General features: G+C 46.4%; 2 protein-coding genes across 2 annotated transcripts in view; one reads left to right on the top strand and one right to left on the bottom strand.

Moving 5' to 3' along the window:
* The window catches only part of DLD (dihydrolipoamide dehydrogenase), a 235,916-nt gene that overhangs the window by 72,759 nt on the left and 142,314 nt on the right, over positions 1 to 20,843 (bottom strand). The gene's annotated exons all lie outside the window — the stretch shown is intronic.
* The window catches only part of LAMB4 (laminin subunit beta 4), a 140,098-nt gene that overhangs the window by 83,942 nt on the left and 35,313 nt on the right, over positions 1 to 20,843 (top strand). Inside the window, 7 exon segments of the mRNA XM_050935971.1 lie at positions 4,411 to 4,596; positions 7,343 to 7,464; positions 8,414 to 8,534; positions 9,614 to 9,791; positions 13,455 to 13,598; positions 15,936 to 16,167; positions 17,548 to 17,705. Of these exon segments, the coding sequence (XP_050791928.1) occupies positions 4,411 to 4,596; positions 7,343 to 7,464; positions 8,414 to 8,534; positions 9,614 to 9,791; positions 13,455 to 13,598; positions 15,936 to 16,167; positions 17,548 to 17,705 (1,141 nt within the window).

Below are 20,843 nucleotides of genomic sequence, written 5' to 3'. Positions count from 1 at the left end.
GCCCTGTCAGCAGCCAGGGGTTCTCTGCCAGCTGGGGCTTGGGGGTTCCCTTGCTGTCCATGGCGACTGAGGGCTTGGGGGTTCCCCCGCCATCCGCAGCAGCTGGGGGCTTGGGAGTTCCCCTGCCACCTGCGGAAGCTGGGGGTTTGGGGATTCCCCCACTTCCCACCACAGCTGAGAGCTCCAGGGGCCTCCAGAGGCTCCCGGGGTACCCCACAGCTTCCTGCTCCCACTGGATGTGAGGGACCCTGCAGCTCCTGACCACAGCAGGCTGAAGTTACGGAGATCACTGAAAGTCACAACCCCTGCATGCTTCCTCACTTTACTCAACAACTTTTTGAGACAGAAAAGTTTCCAGCAATCAACCAAGGCATCTCTCAAGACAAAGGCGGCTGAGTGAACAAAGCACTGTAAATCAGGAATATGGGCCCCAACCTCAACTCACTGCTTCCCTTTAGAGCTATGCAAAAAGTCACAAATCTTCTTCTCGCTGTACCACCCTTCTTATGTAGCTGACTGACTGCGACATCTGGAACCAGTGAGAAGTCAGAGATCATCATTGTCCTCTTCATCTTCCTCAGACTCAACCAGCTCAGAAGAACACAGCCACAGCTGGAACATTCATATCATTCATGCAGGAAAAAAAAATTCAGTGGGAGTAGCTGGCATATCTATTGCCCCAAATATTCCTCAGGCGTGCAGGAGTGAAATCAGGAAGGCCAAATCACACTTGGAGTTGCAGCTAGCAAGAGATGTTAAGAGTAACAAGAAGGGTTTCTTCAGGTACGTTAGCAACATGAAGAAAGTCAAGGAAAGTGTGGGCCCCTTACTGAATGAGGGAGGCAACCTAGTGAGAGAGGATGTGGAAAAAGCTAACGCACTCAATGATTTTTTTGCCTCTGTCTTCACAAACAAGGTCAGCTCCCAGACTGCTGCACTGGGCAGCACAGTATGGGGAGAAAGTGACCAGCCCTCGGTGGAGAAAGAAGTGGTTCGGGACTATTTAGAAAAACTGGATGAGCTCAAGTCCATGGGGCCGGATGCGCCGCATCCACAGGTGCTAAAGGAGTTGGCAGATGTGATTGCAGAGCCATTGGCCATTATCTTTGAAAACGCATGGCGAATGGGCGAGGTCCCGGATGACTGGAAAAAGGCTACTGTAATGCCCATCTTTACAAAAGGGAAGGAGGAGGATCCGGGGAACTACAGACCCATCAGCCTCACTTCAGTCCCTGGAAAAATCATGGAGCAGGTCCTCAAGGAATCAGATCTAAAGCACTTAGAGGAGAGGAAAGTGATCAGGAACAGTCAGCATGGATTCACCAAGAGCAAGTCATGCCTGACTAACCTAATTGCCTTCTATGAGGAGATAACTGGCTCTGTGGATGAGGGAAAAGCAATGAATGTGTTATTCCTTGACTTTAGCAAAGCTTTTGATACTGTCTCCCACAGTATTCTTGCCAGCAAGTTAAAGAAGTATGGGCTGGATGATTGGACTATAAGGTGGATAGAAAGCTAGCTAGATTGTCTGGCTCAACGGGTAGTGATCAACGGCTCCATGTCTAGTTGGCAGCCGGTTTCAAGTGGAGTGCCCCAAGGGTTGGTCCTGGGCCCGGTTTTGTTCAATATCTTCGTTAATGATCTGGAGGATGGTGTGGACTGCACTCTCAGCAAGTATGCAGATGACACTAAACTTGGAGGAGTGGTAGATACGCTGGAGGGTAGGGATAGGATACAGAGGGACCTAGACAAATTAGAGGACTGGGTCAAAAGAAACCTGATGAGGTTCAACAAGGACAAGTGCAGAGTCCTGCACTTAGGACGGAAGAATCCAATGCATTGCTACAGATTATGGACCAAGTGGGTAGGCAGCAGTTCTGCAGAAAAGGACCTAGGGGTTACAGTGGACGAGAAGCTGAATATGAGTCAACAGTGTGTCCTTGTTGCCAAGAAGGCTAATGGCATTTTGGGCTGTATAAGTAGGGGCATTGCCAGCAGATCGAGGGATGTGATCATTCCCCTCTATTCGACATTGGTGAGGCCTCATCTGGAGTACTGTGTCCTTTTGGGCCCCACACTACAAGAAGGATGTGGAAAACTTGGAAAGAGTCCAGCAGAGGGCAACAAAAATGATTAGGGGGCTGGAGCACATGATTTATGAGGAGAGGCTGAGGGAACTGAGATTGTTTAGTCTGCAGAAGAGAAGAATGAGGGGGGATTTGATAGCTGTTTTCAACTATCTGAAAGGGGGTTCCAGAGAGGATGGATCTAGACTGTTCTCAGTGGTACCTGATGACAGAACAAGGAGTAATGGTCTCAAGTTGCAGTGGGGGAGATTTAGGTTGAATATTAGGAAAAAAATTTTCACTCAGAGAGTGATGAAGCACTGGAATGTGTTACCTAGGGAGATGGTGGAATCTCCTTCTAAGCCTCTCCTTCCTTAGAGGTTTTTAAGGTCAGGCTTGACAAAGGCCTGGCTGGGATGATTTAGTTGGGGATTGGTCCTGCCCTGAGCAGGGGGTTGGACTAGATGACCTCCTGAGGTCCCTTCCAACCCTGATATTCTATGATTCTATGAATGGTAGGCAGTGCAGCCTTAGGCTGGGACCCATAAGTGCAACAATGCAGGAGTGGGGTCTTGAGGACTCACCGTGCCAAGGGAAGACAGTACCTCATTGAGAGGTTCAAGCATGGCGCTGCCTCCCAGTGCAAGGCTATCCTTCTTCTCAGGGCACACAGCTCCATCTCCAGCCACTGTCAGCAGGTCAGGGGCTTCCAAAGTCTTAGACCTTTTAGAAATAATTCTCCATAAATCCATCTGATTGGTTTGTTCTTCATCCTCATCTCTAGAGCAAGTCTCTGCTTCCTCTGCAGGGAATTGCTCCTCCAGGACTCACTTCTGTCCTTGCACAAATGATGGGGGCACAACAAAGATGTCCTTGGGGGGGTGCTGCTCCCTGGACAATGCAGTCCACTTACAGTGAGAGAGGAATAGAGTCTGGTAGTGCAGATGCAGGGTCTGTTTCCTGCTGGTCCCTTGATGTCGAAGCCCCCTGCTCATTATCCTGGGGTTCCACATTCTCTCCAAGGATCCGATATCCAGCAGTGCATGGGCAGGAACCCCTCAAATGACCAGGGTCACCAGACTAGAAACATTTCATGTTTTCAGAGGTAGCAAGGATTGTATAATCTATGTGGTGCATTAAAACTAGGTTCAAGGGCTGTTCCAGATTATTTTGAACCATGTAAAACTGGTGGCAGAATGACACAACATGTCCCACATCTAGGTTCTTGCAGTGTAACCAGGGCCGGCGCTTCCATTGAGGTGAACTAGGCAATCGCCTAGGGTGCCAGGATTTTCAGGGGGCAGCATTTTGTGGGGGAGGGGAGGCAGGCGGCTCCGGTGGACCTGCCGCAGTCGTGCCTGCGGAGGGTCCATTGGTCCGCGGCTCTGGTGGAGCTGCCGCAAGGCATTCCTGCGGACGGTCCGCTGGTCTCGCGCGGCTCTGGTGGACCTCCCACAGGCACAGCTGCGGCAGCTCCACCGGAGCCGTGGACCAACAGACCTTCCGCAGAAATGGCTGCGGCAGCTCCACCGGAGCAGCGGGAGTGGCGCGCGAGGTGGTGAAATGGCCGTGCGCCTAAGGCACGAAAAACTCTAGCGCCGGTCCTGAGTGTAACAGAATCATCCTAACAGCAGAAACTATCTTCCCATGGTGGGAGCAAGCAGATACCATTGTCTCATTGTGAAGGAAAGGGGGACATTGGAAAAAACTACTTTATTAGCAGGGGTAAACAAAGGAAATACTTGAACAAAAGACTCCTTGACCCAGAGTCCCTACTGTACCAAACGATTCACAAACTGCTCCTGGGCCAGGGAAGTCACTATAGATTTGCTCATTCAAGAGACAGATTTTATATTAGCACAGCCAATAACCGTACCAAACGCTCAGCAACACAACCTCTGCAGTGCAGGAGACAGCAGGCACACCCCGAACCCCATGCTTGCAGATCAAACCACTAAACCCATCTGAAGTGAACCCCATGGAGAAAACCACCCACTCACCCCAAGGAAAAAAGGGGAGGAACCAACAACACCCCTGAAACAAAGAAACAGAACGTAACAAAACCAAAACCAAGCAGACTAACAGAAACCCAGCTAGAGCACAAAGCACGTAACAGACACAGCCTCACTTCCAGAAGCTCCCACAATCCCCAGACAAAGAGTAAGAGAGGTTTTCTAGGTGTGACTATAACATTAATTTATATATATGAGTTTTTTTAGCGGACCAGATCTTCAGTGTATTTACAAAATGGTGCTGACTAGTTGCAGAAACTAGGAATCTACACAGCAGAAGCACCTATCTTTTTCCTGTATTTGTTGTTCACAGTGTCACTATCTCCTTGCAGGGTGGGGTTCAGTCTGAGAGGAACTCTGCTCTGGATATTGTTTTCAGGGAGCCCACCCCTGGCAAACCTGTCACATGGACAGGTCCTGGCTTTGCCCGTGTCCTGAATGGCGCTGGGTTAAGATTTACTATCAGCAACATTCCCTTTGCAATGGACTTTGATATCGCTCTTCGTTATGAACCTGAGGTATTTGAATTCAGACTTTTAATTCACCATTTTAATACTTTCCTAAGAGATGCTGTTCCAGAGCAGCAATATGACAAGAGTTTTGGACTGAGACATCTGTTTTCAAATGGGGCTGATTTCTACAAAGGTTTGGAGCAAAACTATTAGCCTTATGCTATCATATTTTTGTCCCATAAATAGAATATATAGGGCCAAAAACCTGCCATGTGCTTCATAGTGGCCTGTAGAGGGGAAGTAATTATGCATCAACAGGCTCTGATAACCAACCTAGCACTAGGACAAGTGTCTGGTTACCAGACCCACTCATGCACCACAGCTGGTTAGTGCATATGCTGCCACAGGCAGGCGGCACATGCTAGCTAGGAGCACACACTGTGACTGTCCTTCTGAGAGGGCAGCAATGGGTCCCCCCCCCCACACACACACATGTTCCCTTGAGGAGAGAGGACGGGGAGGGAAAGAGGCCAAGGATGAGAGCAGGGTGGGGGTGAGAGGGAGCAGTGAAGGAAAGAGGAGGGGTATGTGGGGTGGATGGGGATGCAGGGGGAGGGAGAAGGCAGAAGGCTACAGGTGCAGGAGGATGTGGGGGTCACAGGAGTGTATAGTGACGTAATGGGAGTGCAGCAGTGTATGGAGGTGAATAGGGTGCAAGGCTGTGGGGGTGAGGGATATGGGGTAGCAGCTTGGGAGGTGGAAAGGATGGGTGGGAGAGCACTGTAAGGGGTATAGGGCTGGGATGGGATGGGGAGGGATACAGTGAGGGACATGGGGGTGCGGGGAGTTGGGGAGAGATACAGTGAGGGGTATGGGTGTGCAGAGGGGTTGGGACAGGGAGGGATGCAGTGATAGGGGTGCAGGGCTCGGGGGGAGGAGTTGTCCAGATCCAGGGCTGCTGGGGCCAGTGGCGGACTCAGGAGGACTGTCCCAGGCTGGGGTTGGGGCAGTGCTGCTGTGGTGAAGGCGGTGCTGTGATGCTGCCAGGCTGAGCCTTCCCTCAACTCTCCAAGCCTGCTGGGCCAGACTGGATGCTGGGTTCATCTCGTTCTCTTCCCATCTCCTCCAACAGCCCCATTCCCAGCACTCGGAGATGGGTGCCGGCAATGTGGAGACAGACCATGGTTCATCATAGGGCATGCACCACAGCTCGAGCCCAGCCACAGGAGGAGCATGAGGAGGAGAAGAGGGCTGGCAGCAGTGGGAGAGGCATGTGCCATGACCCCTCAACAGCCACCTGCTGTGTGCTCGCAAGTCAGGCTAGTTCGTCCCCTGCCCTGACCTGGCCAGTGGGAGCTGTGCCTGTGGGCGGAGGGCAGGGCAGCATGCAGACCCCCCGGGTCACCCTTTAGCCTAGGAGCCAGATATGCCGACTCCTTCCCAGGAGCCACACGGAACAGAGATTAGTAGGGAGCCTGCCAGCTCCGCTGCATGGCACCGCCAACCAGACAGTCAATGTCCTGGTCAGCGGTGCTGACTGGAACTGCCAGGATCCCTTTTTGACTGGGTGTTCTGGTTGAAAACAGGACACCTGGTCATCCTAGTGGAAGGGTAGGGGGAGGGGCTGGGGGCAAGAGAGCTGCACCGGAGGAGCTGCCACCCCATGTTCTGCTCCTTTCCCCACTGTGGTTCTGAAGTCTCGGGCACAGCAGGAGGAGGACTGAGCCCTCCTGCCCCACACCAGGTAATGCGCGATGGATCATGGGAAGGGAACAGGGAGAGTATGGGGCCCCAGGTTGGGGGCAGAGCAGGGAAGAGTCACATGGACAGTCACATGGGGAGGCCACATGTCCCCTTTAGCTGGTGCACCTCCCTCCGTACCGGTCAGAAATGGATTCTACTTACACCACTGACCCCACATGATCCCCCTGCACCACATACCATTGTCATTCATAAAACAAAACAGAACCAGAACTGGGGAGTATTTTCTAGGCAGACCTCACCCTCCAGAATTCCTGATCTATGCCCCCTGATTTGACTTTGTCTTGTGCTCACATGTCTGACACATGAAAAATGCATAATCATTTTAGATGTGATTAAATCATTGGCAATTATTCCTATAAACCACATGTGAGTTGTCCATCTGTACAAGGCCCAGCAGAACATCCTTTTTTCCTTCACTTCTCAGATATTTACAGTGACAACACCATTCAGGGTATCAGTTATGACTGTTTTACTTTAAGCAGTTTACTAATCTACATAAAGATCCACTCCTGTCATTCTGAAATCAGGAAAAAGAGTGCAAGAATTGGCTCTGGATGAATCTGTGATTTTGTATTGTGCTGCTATGATATAAATTTTCCCAGGTAAAGAGTTAGACAATTCATTTGGAATGTTAAGAATCTCATTACAAAGTTATCTCAGTTCATTTTTACTTACTAGCAATTTGAGCAAATTTATGTGCTGAACTCTACATTATAACCTCTTGGGACATATTCTTAACTGGTGTAAATGGGCACAGCTCCACTGACTTTATTGGAACTATACCCACTTACACCAGTTCAAAGGCTGACCCTCCATTTCTAACTTCTTTGGATTATACTAACCATTGTTCTTCTCTTGCACTTTTCAGTAAAGAACATTCTAAAAAATATCATGTAATGAACAAAAAGGGAACGTGGTGGTTATTGCTGCCATCTGTTACCATTTAGCTCAGCTCTCATTAACGTTGGCAGGTTGATATGCATGTGAGAAAAAGAGAATTTGTCAGGTATTTTTGAAAACTATCACTACTTTCTTCCAAAATGTATAGTCTTTAGAAGACTGGATAGGAAGTATTGCAGTCAACCCCTCTGGAGCTTTGACAAGTGATCGCTGCAGAAACAAGGCACTTCTGCAAGAGCCACACACATTGGCTCTGCCAGCCACAAAGAGGTGAGGATGTTACCTTCTTTACAACTCTAAATATTTAGTGTTCAAATGCTCTTCTCAAAGATGTTTTGTAGCAAAGGGATAGATGCATGAGAATATGAATGGAATATACTCAGAATTAGAACAGGGCATGTGGCCTTTCACATTGCTGCTACACCAAAGTACCAGACAGCAGTAGGATGCAATCTGAGGGCCTGATGCAGCAGTCCTGACTCTGGCAAAACTCCACATAAGTCAAAGGTTTGCCTGAGTAAGGAATGCAGGCCAAGCTCCTAACAGTGACCCTTTTGGCTATGGGACCAATAACTCAGACACAATGCTGAGCATTAGAACCTACCTCATTAAAGAGATGAAATATTGGCCAAGAGACCCCAAGGATGTCCTTGGCTTCTCCTATTTTCAGAACTGCCTTAAGGTTTTTAACTTGCACTTCCATAGCTAACAGAAGGGAACAACTTGAGTTTAATGTCTCAGCCAAAGAATGGTAGGAAGTTCACAAATGTGAATAATGAGTTACACAAATATCCTCAGAATGACCAGGTGAACATTGCTCATGGCAGATCCAGGACTGGGATACCAGCAAGAAATAGAATGTTTTTAAAATTTCATCATCTTAAAAATCACTCTACAGTGAATTATTACAGTGACCAAATGGTTGTCACTTATTTCAATGAAATTAAGCCACCAAACAGATTATTACTTATTATTTGTATTATTGTCCTACATAGGAGCCCCAGTCAGTTGCACACTCTTCCATGTCAAACTCCCACACAGGATCTAGTCTCTCCTGACCATGTGTATGTATCTCCCATTGATAATAAGGCATGTGAACACAGAAGACTTATCCAAATCTTTGTTTACATCTTTTAAATATTTTCTTAAGCAAATACTTTATACCTATGAACTTTCTGATAAAGGAACATTGACTCCTGTATTTATTCCTTCTAAACAGAATTGCACTTCTGCATACTCCTGTCTGCTTAGACCCAGGAGTAGAGTATTTTGTAGATGTTTATTTATCACAGCCTTCTGCCTCTGATCCAAAGACTATATCATACATCTTGATTGATTCAGTAAGTAATCCTGTTACATACTTCCTTTTAATAATATTTATACCTCTTTCACGCTCCCTTGACAGAGGTATATTCAAAATATTTTGTGAACAGCCTTTAGAATTCTTATTTTAACCATTTAAAATCAAATTTTAGCAAAAAAAATCAGAAAAGCATGCTTGTGGTTACACTAATTTGTATTGGGTGTACATATTTTCATGTTCAAATACAGATTTGTATTTGTGTACTAATTTCTGTGTCTGAATATTATAACTGTATGTCCGGACACAGTAATTGTACATGCTACTAGTCAGTTGGTTGTATAATTGATCATTTGTTCATTTACTGATGAAGTGCAATCATTAGTAGAGTAAATGCACACAGGTCTTTGTGCACAGCTTTTCTAAAAAATCTAAGCTAATATGAGTGATCCTCATGGAAAATCTTGGATATGTGTAGAGATGGATCCCAGAGTTTGGATCTAAATCTAGATCTGAATTTTCCCAGAAGTGTTCACATTTGAGTTTTGGAATGGTTCGTTGCAGAGCTGGGAGTCACACTTGAAATTCATATCCAAACTTTTCCCAAGTTTCAAGGAAGTTTGGAGGTGGGTATTTGGTTTGTGCTCATTTCCAGATAAAATTTTGAAATACTTTAGCATCAGTTTCTCTGGTAATCTTTGTAAAACTGAGTTTGATGGGCAAGGGAAGGGGGGAGAATGACCAAGTTTGGACTTCAATTCTTCAAACTACTTTTCTCTCTCTCAGAAATGGATGTACAAATGTTGACCAAATCCTGCCTCTAGATTCACAAATGCAGCTACCGCTGACTTCAGCAGCAGTTCCATACAAACCTCATTCTGAGGCCATACCATAATTTGGTTTTCTAGATATATATAATGGAGACTCATTTATCTCAAAATCTAGGGCAACTCCCAAAACCTTAGAATAAATGTGGATTTGGGTGCTGGAACAGTAAAATGGAACGTCTAGCAATGGCTGAGCTCAGGGTTTCCAGTCATGAAGTGCAGAGTTGAAGTAGCAGAGTTCAGTAAACTGTAGTTTTCTGAACGCCCTTTCCTCTCTTTGTAAACTCCAAAGCTTGGACTTATTCCCAGAATCAGTTCAGTGAAGAACCTGTGCAGTCAAAAAGATCTAGATGAGTACCAGCAGTATCACTGCGTCGAAATTGCTTCAGAAGTTGGACCTCATATTCTACCTGAAGTGTGTGCAAGGCTCATAGTGAGCATGTCAGCTCGGATTCACAATGGAGCAGTTCGTAAGTATCTGTGCTAACAGCATGGTATAGACACTTCCACCAATGGTTGACTTTACATCAGTGATTCTCAAACTTTTGTATTGGTGACCCCTTTCACACAGCAAGGCTCTGAATGTGACCCCCCTTATATATTTAACACCATTACAAATGCTGGAGGTGAAGTGTGGTTTGAGGGTGGAGGCTGACAGCTCACAACCCCCCATGTAATAACCTCACAACCCCTCGTGGGGTCACGACACCTAGTTTGAGAACCTCTGGTTTACATGCTCTCGGTAGAATATTATTATAGGCGTGCACTATATCTACGTAGCTATAAATAGATAATAAATACAGTGCCAATAGATGGCACTCCAGAGCATGTTGCATAGTTTCCTGGATTTTGTAGGACTAATAAAACTTGTCGTGCACTGCAAATGGTTTCCTCTAGCAGCTGTTTGCATCAGCACTGAACAAATATGACGGTCTTTCTCTTACAGCACAAAAACATTAAAAATGACAATACTTGTGGTATCTTTAAAGATCACTATAACCGCCCTATTCTGACACGATTCTCAGCATAAAATATGAACTCTTTGGCCTTTTTAATGACCTAAATTAGGAGAGATTTGGGGACTCTTAGTTTCTGAGGCAATGAGTCTTGGTGACCTCAGCAGCCCCATGTAAACAAGTTCTTAGAAGAAACTATATGGTGGTTGCATGTGGGCAAACGGATACTCTAGGAAAAGGTAAAGTAACTAGTGGCTACAGGCAGGGACAGATTAACACAGGGACTTTAGGGGCTGCAGCCCAGGGCCTCAGGCTAAGGGGGGGCCCGGCGCAGCAGGGCTCAGGCAGGCTGCCTGCATGCTGTGGCCACATGCCGCTCTCAGAAATGGCCAGCTGCTGGCACATCTCTGCGGCTCCTGGTGGCAAGCGGAAGAGGTTGCTCCACATGCTGCCTCCACCCCCAGCACTTTCCCCACAGCTCCCATTGGCCAGGAACCAGCCAATGGGAGCTGCAGAGGCAGTGCCTACGGGTGCTGGCAACATATAGAAACATGCTGTCCTCCTCCCCTCGGGGGTGTGGAGAGACGTCCCACATCTGGCTGCTTCTGGGAGCAGCATGGGCTATGGCAGGCAGGCAGGCAGCCTTTCTGAGCCCTGCTGCACCGCTGGCTAGAAGTTGCCTGTGGTAAGTGCCTCCCGGTCGGAGCCTGCACCTTGCACCCCTTCCTGCATCCCAACCCCCTGCCCCAGGTCAGAATCCCCTCCTGCACCAAACTCCCTCCCTGACCCAGTACCCTTTCCTGCACCCCAACCCCCTGCCCCAGGTCAGAATCCCCTCCTGCACCAAACTCCCTCCCAGAGCCCACACCCCTCACCCTCTCCTGCACGCTGCACCCCAACACTCTGCCTCAGCCTGGAGCCCCCTCCTGCACCCAAACTCCCTCCCAGAAAGAAACTAATATAACAGCTGTTCTAAGGTAAGAAGTAGGCTATTTTGAATTAACTTAACTATATTCTGCATGTTTTAAAACTGAAATGTAACCACAGAACAGCTTTATGTTAATTAACAGGCAAGTTTAGTATAGCGTTAATAGCCTCAATGCCATAATTGTGATCATTTTGTTTTAAGTTAGGAAAAAGACTTGTGTATAGGGCTCCCACAAAATCTACTAGCCCTGAGCCCACAGGACAGTTAATCTGGCCCTGGCTACAAGATCTGATTTGTAGCAGTCATGGGTTTACAGAAGGTAGAGCATGTAATCAAATGCTGGCCATATAGTGTGAGCTGTGAATGTTTAGCGCCACTGGTCAGGGTAGCCCACTAGGGGACATATAGTAAGACAGTTGTGCATTTACCCCAACATAGTGTATTGTAATCTCAGCATGCCGTCCTGTGCCCATAGCAAACTTGCAACAAAACAAGTTTTTTGCAATTGCTGCATTATCAATGTGTGGTTTTGATTCCCGATTATCACTGACATAGTATACTATTTATTTTCTTTTGATGCAATACTGGACTTCAGTTTCAGTGTGTCCTTGGCTTTCCAGTTGTGTTTTTGCTCTTCTGTGAATTATACTTGAATTTGTCTATTCATCTCTGTGTCGTCGTTGTTCTTGAGGGGATGGTTATCAGAAAAAGAGAGTCAATGACATTTATTATTATTACTATTTATTATTTGTATTATTGTAACAATTGCTTGTTTACACGCTATAAATGTCATCGTTTCTATTCATGGGAAACCAAAGTATTTATGCTATCCTTTCCAAAAGGCTTGTCACAAATATGGCTGGAAAAGCTAACGTTTCAGTTTTCATCAGGAATAATTTTCCAGCTCTTCATTACTTTTGAAAAAATCAGTAGTGATTACATTCTAGGGCCTCAATCCTGGAAACACTTATGCACAGGCTTAACTTTGTTACCGTGAATAGTTATATTATTTTTAATGGATTACTCATGGCAGTAAAGTGATGCACATGTGTAACAGTTTGTTTGCATGATCAGAGCCTAGGATTGGTGCTGGAAAAACATAGCCCAACTGCCATCCTTTCACCCACGCTGACCTGTCCAACTGTGGCAGCAGCCAAAAGACTCAGATAAATTTGAGCTGAAACAGTGATACCTAATCTGGTGGCTGCCAGCAAGTGCTGCAAAAATACCCACAAGTCATACTTACCCTGTCTTGCTCAGTATTGTGTGCCCTTCAAACAAATGTCTTATTGCTTAGAATGAGCAACCCAGTTCAGATAAAATAGGCTCAAAATATCACCCTTTCTTCGATCTAAACCAGAAAATATTTCTGCCATTTGAAAAATTCCTTGCCGCTCTGTGGGTGGCTGTGCATGTGCGTTTGTGCATGCGTATCTGTGAAAGAGAGAAAGAGATTAATTCTCACACATAGAGCTAGTTGAATAATGGGGAAAATATTCACAAGTAATTTATACACAATTGACAGAAAAAAAATCATCAAATAAATTATCTGCTACATATTATTCCACCATGTATAGTGTAGGTTAAATTATGAGGGAAAAATTGTTGCATCCCATTAAATAAGCATTGCAGCTAGGCCTACAAATGCTATTATGGTGAACAAAAATGTGAACATTCATCAGGTACATTACCTGCCACAAATAATTCACTCATGTCTACTCTGCTCTTCCTGGTGGTAGCCAGGACATAAAGCAGAATTACCACACGTGATGTAATTATCAAAAGATTTCATTTTTATTTTTTTTTGCTGAAACATAATGATTTATGATTTGCTATAACAACTTCCATTAGTTTATGTCTGTAAACGGATTTGTGAGCATGTTCAAAGTCCAAACACTAGCAAATCTCTCTTCAAACGTATTAGACCTTAACCAAACACCTCAAACTTTGAGCATATTTATATCTGGATCCAAATTTTGCAACATCCTGAACTTTACATATCCAGATTAGAACTTTAAGGCTCGTGTTGATAACTGGTATAAGATCATCATTAATGTAACATTGTCAAATAGTTCAAAGCACATAATTTGGTGGCAGATAACCCCCCGGTTTGTGGGACTCAGACTCTGCTTTGTTCAATTAGCACGTCTCTGGTAACTCTGAGTATAAAACCTGCTAAGGAGGGGGAAAGCATGAAAATAGTTAACTTCATTTTTCATTATGTGTGTGTGAATTTTTCTTGCCAACAGCATGCAAGTGCCATCCAGAAGGGTCCCTGAGCTCCAGCTGCAGTCAACTTGGAGGCCAGTGTCAATGTAAACCTAACGTTGCAGGCCGCTGTTGTGACAGATGTTCTGCAGAAAGTTTTGGTTTTGGTTTCCATGGATGTTACTGTAAGTACTAAACAGTGAACATTAAACAGTGCTTCATATAAAAGCAAACTGAATCTTTACCCATCCCTCCAACTGAACCTCATTTGAGATTCAAAGAGCACAATTAGCTTTCCTCCCAACCCCCACTTCCATATGACTCTGCACTTTCTGGCTCCTGCTGGGAATGGAAATGGAAGTGCTGAAAAAATTATTGCTCTGATGGTAATTCCAGCCTGACTGGAAACAGACAATTCCAAAAGACTTATTAGAAGGCTCTTCTCGTGTCATTCACAGCCCGCTTCTGGAGGCCAAAGAGATTCAGATAAGCTTATGCACACCAAACTTTTGGGGGATTTCCAGCTATTGACATGCATGAACCTATAGTATAAAATAAAAAATCATCTCTGACCCCCTACAGCCCCTTCTGCACATCTAAGCAGGGGCGGCTCCAGGCCCCAGCACGCCAAGCGCGTGCTTGGGGCGGCAAGCTGCAGGGGGCGCTCTGCCGGTGCCATGAGGGTGGCAGGCAGGCTGCCCTCAGCGGCTTGCCTGCTGAGGGTCCGCTGGTCCTGCGGCTTCGGAGGACCTCCCGCAGGCACGCGGGACCAGCGGACTGTCCGCAGGCAAGCCGCAGAAGGCAGCCTGCCTGCCATGCTTGGGGTGGCAAAATTCCTAGAGCCGTCCCTGCATCTAAGTGAAGCCACATCTCAGTCTTATGGCCTCAGATGGTGACCAGTTTCAGGAAAATACATTTAGAATTTAGCTGATCCATAACACAGTGTAACCCTTCTGCTCCTCTGCCCTCGTCCAGACTACCCCGCCGTATCGGCGGGTTAAAATCAATTGCTCGGGGATCGATATATTGCGTCTAATCTAGACACAATATATCGATCCCCGAGCGCGCTTATATCGATTCCGGAACTCCATCAACCCGAACGGAGTTCCGGAATCGACACGGAGAGCCACGGACATCGATCCCGCGCCGTCTGGACGGGTGAGTAATCCGATCTTAGATATTCGACTTCAGCTACGTTATTCACGTAGCTGAAGTTGCGTATCTAAGATCGATTTCCCCCCCCTAGTCTGGACGAGCCCTCTGAGTTGGCAGCAACAAGGGCTGGGTTCAGTATCCAGGGGTTCCGTTTCAGTAACACAATGCATAACCGGCTCGAGCCCCCACCCAGTGACCTGGAACACTCACATACCACACCCCCCTGGGCGCCTCTAGGAGGCAATACTTCCCCTCTCGCAAGCACGGAGTCTGAGTGTAGCAAAATCTTTTTAATAAAGGGAGGAATCAATGCGGCATCCCATTGGAGAAACACCACAAACAGGGTTATAACACAAACCATAAACAAAAACCCACCTCCAAGTACATTTGGCACTGTCCTTTTTCCCCTTAGGGTTTTAAGTCCAATCACCCCGAAGTCCAACAACCCAAAAGTCTCTGGTCAATGCCACCCCAGAGTTCAAGAGTTTATCTGTAGAGGTCCCTCCCCCCAGCCTGGGTAGAAAGGGGCACCTTACGTGGTCCGGGGCCAACTGCCCTGCGTCTCTGTGGGTTCTGCTTCCGCCTTCTCCACGAACTGCTCCGCTTTACCAGCCGCTCCACTCTGCTCCTCCAGCCGTCCTCAGAAACTGCTCCGCTCCACCAGCTGCTCTGCTCCATGAGCTGCTCTAGTTCTCCCTGCAAACTGCTCATCTCCGTTCGCTCTGTGGGCCACTCCACCCGTCCCACAGCTACTCCGCTCTGCCAGCCGCTCCGCTGACACCAGCTGTCCTGTGATCCGCTCCAGCCGTCCCCACAACTGCTCCACTCCGCCAGCTGCTCGGTTCCACAGTATAGCTTCAGGCTCCCCTACTAGTTAGCACAATACTCAGTGCTCTCAACTCAGTAATTTCAGCTCTTTAGTGATTTCAACTCTCAGCGATCTCAGCTCTTAGTAGGGGAGCCCCAGTGCTAGTGCACCATTAGCCCAAAGTGAGTTCAGCTCAGTAACCTGTATTTAGATTCTTGAGGGAATAAAAAAAATCAACTCTGACATTCCATAGTGGAGAGAGGAGGGGGTGGAAATGGTGCTTCTGGCTCCACAAGGAGACTGCACCACCAGGCACAGATACCTGTCCCCAGCCTCTCTCAATTCACTGGGTTTTGGAACCCATGTCCCTTGTCTAGCAAGTACCACCCAACTGAGGGTGAGTCATTTGTCACCAAGCAGTCCCACAGCTCGGCAGTCTGGGATAGGGTAGACGTGCCTATGCAAATACATTCTCTGAAATTCTTTCCACCAGATGTCAGGGTAGAGCTTATCCTGACTCTGCTTACAACAGCATCTCCTTTTTCTTGTGTTTCTCTAGCATGTGAGTGCCATCCTCAAGGCTCAGTGAGCACTTTGTGTGATCAGCTGACAGGATAGTGTTCATGCCGCCGAGAGGTTGATGGTCGATGCTGCAATCAGTGCCTGCCTGGGTATTTTGGGTTTCCCACCTTTCGCCCGTGTCCATGTAATGGCTACGCAGAGCTTTGTGACCCAGTGACTGGTGCATGCCTTAGCTGCAGCGGGTTTACAACTGGAAGTAGGTGTGAAAGGTATGCAAGGGCTGTCATCTAGAAAGTGTGTCTGAATGTTAATGAATAGCTTGATATGCATCTTTTGGTGTGAGGCAATGTCATTTCAAACCTTCAGAGCTGGGTAGCTGGGAGTGGTGGTTGCTGGCTGATGGTCCAGCTCTGAAGGCAGCAGTGCAAAAGTAAGGGTGGCCATACCACACCATGCCATGGTGCTGCTGGCAGCGGCACTGCCTTCAGAGCTGGGCTCTCGTCCAGCAACCTTTCATCCACCGCTCTCCGGCAGCCCAGCTCTGAAGGCAGCACTGCCGTCAGCAGCAGCACAGAAGTAAGGGTGGCAATACTGCAATCGTCCTGCAATAACCTTGCGACTCCCGCACAACCATCTTTTGGGTCAGGACCCCTACAGTTACAACACCCTGACATTTCAGATTTAAATAGCTGAAATCATGAAATTTACAATTTTTAAAATCCGATGACTCTGAAATTGACCAAAATGGACTCCAGCACCTGGTAGGAGGCATTCAGCACCTCACAGGATTGAGCCCTCAGTATCTTGATGCATGTGAAAGGTGCTGCATATATCTTAGAATTGTGAATCCTACCAATTATTGAAAGAAATTTTCCAAAACAATAGTTCTCAATACTTGTTCTCATACTTTGTGTTTGCAATAATCTTTGAGGAGCCTAAATGAACAGTTCTCTGTCTGCTGGTTTGTAGTTTTTCCATATGAATGACAAATTATTTCCCCATATGTTTCTAATGGGCTGGAAATAGTTCTTTTTGTCTGTTCTTGCAGCAACAGAAGTGATGTCAATATAATTCTGGTACAGTAATAGGGTTGGTTGGCTGATTAGTTTAGTTTGGCTGAGTCATCTCCGCCCATTCAGTTTAAGGAGAACTTCCCTTTGAATTCTGTGGGGAGTTCTGCTAGAAAATGGTTTAGACAATATGACGCTTAGGCTCTTTGTTGATTTCTGCTGGTAGACTAGCTGTCTTAGAAGTAGTAGAACAAAAATATGGTGGGTCCTTTATAAATATCAGTTACTTAGTGTATCTGAGATGGTGTGGGAAATTTCAAATATATACATTTAGAAAATTTTACATTACCAATTAGACTAAAAGCTTCTCTGAGGAGGTGGATGATTGAGCCAGAACTATTTGGCAATGCCCCTTTAACAAAAAATGTGTAATTTGCTCCGTGTTTGGGGAATATAGCAGAGATTCTAATTCCTTTAATCTCTTCAATCCTGGATGCTTCTGTACCAAATAATGGGAGTAGCATTATATTGACAAGTGCTGTCATATTTTAAAACATGAACCAAGCTATCGGCATGATCTGAGAGGCATATCTGTCATGAGGATTATTTAACGTGTCTCTGTGGTGACTGTTTTGACAGGTGTGTCAATGGTTATTATGGAAATCCTCTCACAAGAGACCCTTGTCGCCCATGTATGTGTCCAGAGTCACCTGCAAGCAGTAGATATTTTGCAGATTCCTGTTCCCAAGATCCTCACACTTTGCAATTAGTCTGCAATTGTCTTGAGGGCTACTCAGGTATGAAAAATATAGTTTAATTTTCATCATATTACAGTTCTCAAGGAAAGATTGAAAAATTACAACTAATTCCCACCCATCTGCTCAACGATAGAGTGGAATAATGAAAATAAGGTAGATAAATAAGGCTAGTGTCTGGTTTATTGGGACAGAGGGGAAAATCAAGTAGTAACTGACCAAGTAGTAACTGGAAAGCAATAGTTCTGCAATTAATGTTCCAACAAGCAACTAAGGAAATCAGAAGAAACCCAAGAAAACTGGACTCGGCAAAGCAAATTAATCTATTTCTTCTTTCATTTATTACTGGATAAACCTGTTGTCTGTCCTCCTATTAACTCCTTATGCATTAAGGCTCAGATTTGCGAAAGTGTGCAGCAATATCGGCTGCTCAATCTGGGACTCTTAGAGCAGATCCTCAGCTAGTGTAAATTGTCATAGCTCCACTGAAGTCAATAGAGCTATCTCAGTTTACACTAGCTGAGGCTGTACCCCTTCGGACCCCATTTTCAGTGCTGCTGAGCTAACGTCAATGGGAGTTGCAGGTGTTCATCCTCTCTGAACTAAACAAGCCATGGATACCCCAAAACTGAGGAACCCAAAGTAGTGAACTGTTTTGAAAATGTTGGTTTAAAATGCTGCCCCATAAGAGAAAAGCTCTTTATACGTGAGTTTTGATCTGATCTCTCAATCACCGCAGGGTTTTTTCTTACTTCTAGCTATTGTTTTGCAAATGGGTGGTTTCGTTCTGGGTTATTTTACATGTTGCTGTTTTTGTAGCAACTTGACTCTATTTCTTAGGCCATGGCTACACTAGAGAGTTGCAGCGCTGGTGAGGGGGTTACAACGCTGCAACTTAGGATGTGGCCACACTTGCTAAGCACGGCCAGCGCTGCAACTCCCTGGTTGCAGCGCTGGCTGTTGTCATAACTTAGTCCCAGATTTGGACCTTAGCGTCCAAAATATGGGGGTTAGCATGAAAAACTCCAAGCTTAGTTACCAGCTTGGACCTGGTAAAGCTGCCACCACCCAAAAAAATAGTGTGTTTTGGGGCACTCTGGTCCCCCCAAAAACCTTCCCTGGGGACCCCAAGACCCAAATCCCTTGAGTCTCACAACAAAGGGTAATAAACCTCTTCCCTTCCCCCCTCCAGGTGTTCCTGGAGAGATACACAGAAGCAAACTCCGTGAATCTAAACAGAGGGAGTCCACCCTCTCTATTTCCAGTCCTGGAAAACAGAAGTACTTCCCTCTTCACCCAGAGAGAATGCAAAGTCAGGCTAGTAAATCTAACACACACACATAGATTTCCCCCTGACTTCTTCCTCCCACCAATTCCCTGGTGCTGCAGACTCAATTCCCTGGAGTTCCTCACTAAAGAAAAACTTCAGCAGGTCTTAAAAGAAAGCTTTATATAAAAAGAAAGAAAAATACATAAAAATGGTCTCTCTGTATCAAGGTGACAAATACAGGGTCATTTGCTTAGACGAAATATGAATAAACAGCCTTATTCAAAAAGAATACAATTCAAAGCACTCCAGCAACTATAGACATGTAAATACAAAACAACAAACCAACTTTGTACTCACAACTTGGAAACAGAAGATTAGAAAGCAGGAAATAGAAAAATCCTTCTCATAGCTGAGAGGGACAGGCAGAAGACCAAGAACAAAGGTCTCACACACAAACTTCCCTCCACCCAGAGTTGAAAAAATCCTGTTTCCTGATTGGTCCTCTGGTCAGGTGCTTCAGATACTTATTTCCAGGTGAAAGAGGCGTTAACCCTTAGCTATCTGTTTATGACATGCCCCCCAAATTGCAGACAGTGGGGAAGCTCACTGGCGGCGATTTCCTCCTAGAACTTTAAACTAAACAGATTAATACAACACATGCACCGTTACATATACCACTAAGTATATAACTAACAGACTTCTACAGTTTAAGAACACTTTTTAACTGCTGGATTCTGGGAAACTCTCACGGGAGAGTGCATCAGCTACTTTGTTAGAAGCTCCTGAGATGTGCTGAATTTCAAAATCAAAATCTTGGAGAGCTAAACTCCAACGAAGAAGTTTCTTGTTGTTCCCCTTGGCAATATGAAGCCACTTTAGTGCAGCATGGTCAGTTTGTAGCTGGAACCGCCGTCCCCAAACATATGGGCGTAGCTTTTCCAGGGTGTACACAATGGCGTAGCATTCCTTTTCACTGACAGACCAGTGACTTTCCCTCTCAGACAGTTTCTTGTTGAGAAACACGACAGGATGGAAGTTGTGATCTGTTGCTTCCTGCATGAGGACTGCTCCTATACCACGCTCAGATGCATCCGTGGTTACTAGGAATGGCTTGTCAAAATCCGGGGCCCTGAGCACAGGGTCAGACATGAGCGTTGCCTTAAGTTGGGTAAAAGCCTTTTGACACTCATCAGTCCAGTTAACTGCATTTGGCTGGGTCTTTTTGGTCAGGTCGGTCAGTGGGGCAGCGATTTGGCTGTAGTGTGGTACAAATCGCCTGTAGTACCCGGCCAAGCCTAAGAAGGATTGGACCTGTTTCTTTGACCTTGGGACAGGCCACTTTTGGATAGCATGCACCTTGGCCTGTAGGGGGTTTATGGTTCCTCGACCCACCTGGTGCCCCAGGTAAGTCACTCTGTTTTGGCCTATTTGACACTTGTTGGCCTTAACAGTTAGTCCGGCCTGCCTGATGCGCTCAAAGACCTTTTCCAGGTGTAGTAGGTGTTCGGGCCAGGAGTCCGAAAAAATGGCCACATCATCGAGGTAGGCAACTGCATATTCTCCCAGTCCTGCTAGTAGACCATCTACCAGCCTCTGGAAGGTGGCAGGTGCATTTCGAAGGCCGAAAGGAAGGACATTAAATTCATACACCCCCGCATGGGTGACGAATGCTGATTGTTCCTTGGCAGGTTCATCTAGCGGTACTTGCCAGTACCCCTTGGTTAAGTCTATTGTAGAGATGAACTGGGCACGTCCCAACTTCTCCAATAGCTCATCGGTGCGTGGCATTGGATAGTTGTCCGGACGAGTTACCGCATTTAGCTTACGGTAGTCCACGCAAAAGCGTATTTCCCCATCTGGTTTGGGTACCAGAACCACTGGAGATGCCCATGCACTGGTAGATGGGCGGA

The sequence above is a fragment of the Gopherus flavomarginatus genome, chromosome 1 (genome assembly GCF_025201925.1).
Source record: "Gopherus flavomarginatus isolate rGopFla2 chromosome 1, rGopFla2.mat.asm, whole genome shotgun sequence".
In the NCBI taxonomy this organism is placed as follows: Eukaryota; Metazoa; Chordata; order Testudines; family Testudinidae; genus Gopherus; species Gopherus flavomarginatus.
The sequence above is the reverse complement of the archived record's forward strand: the minus strand, read 5'-3'. Positions and strand labels throughout refer to the sequence as shown.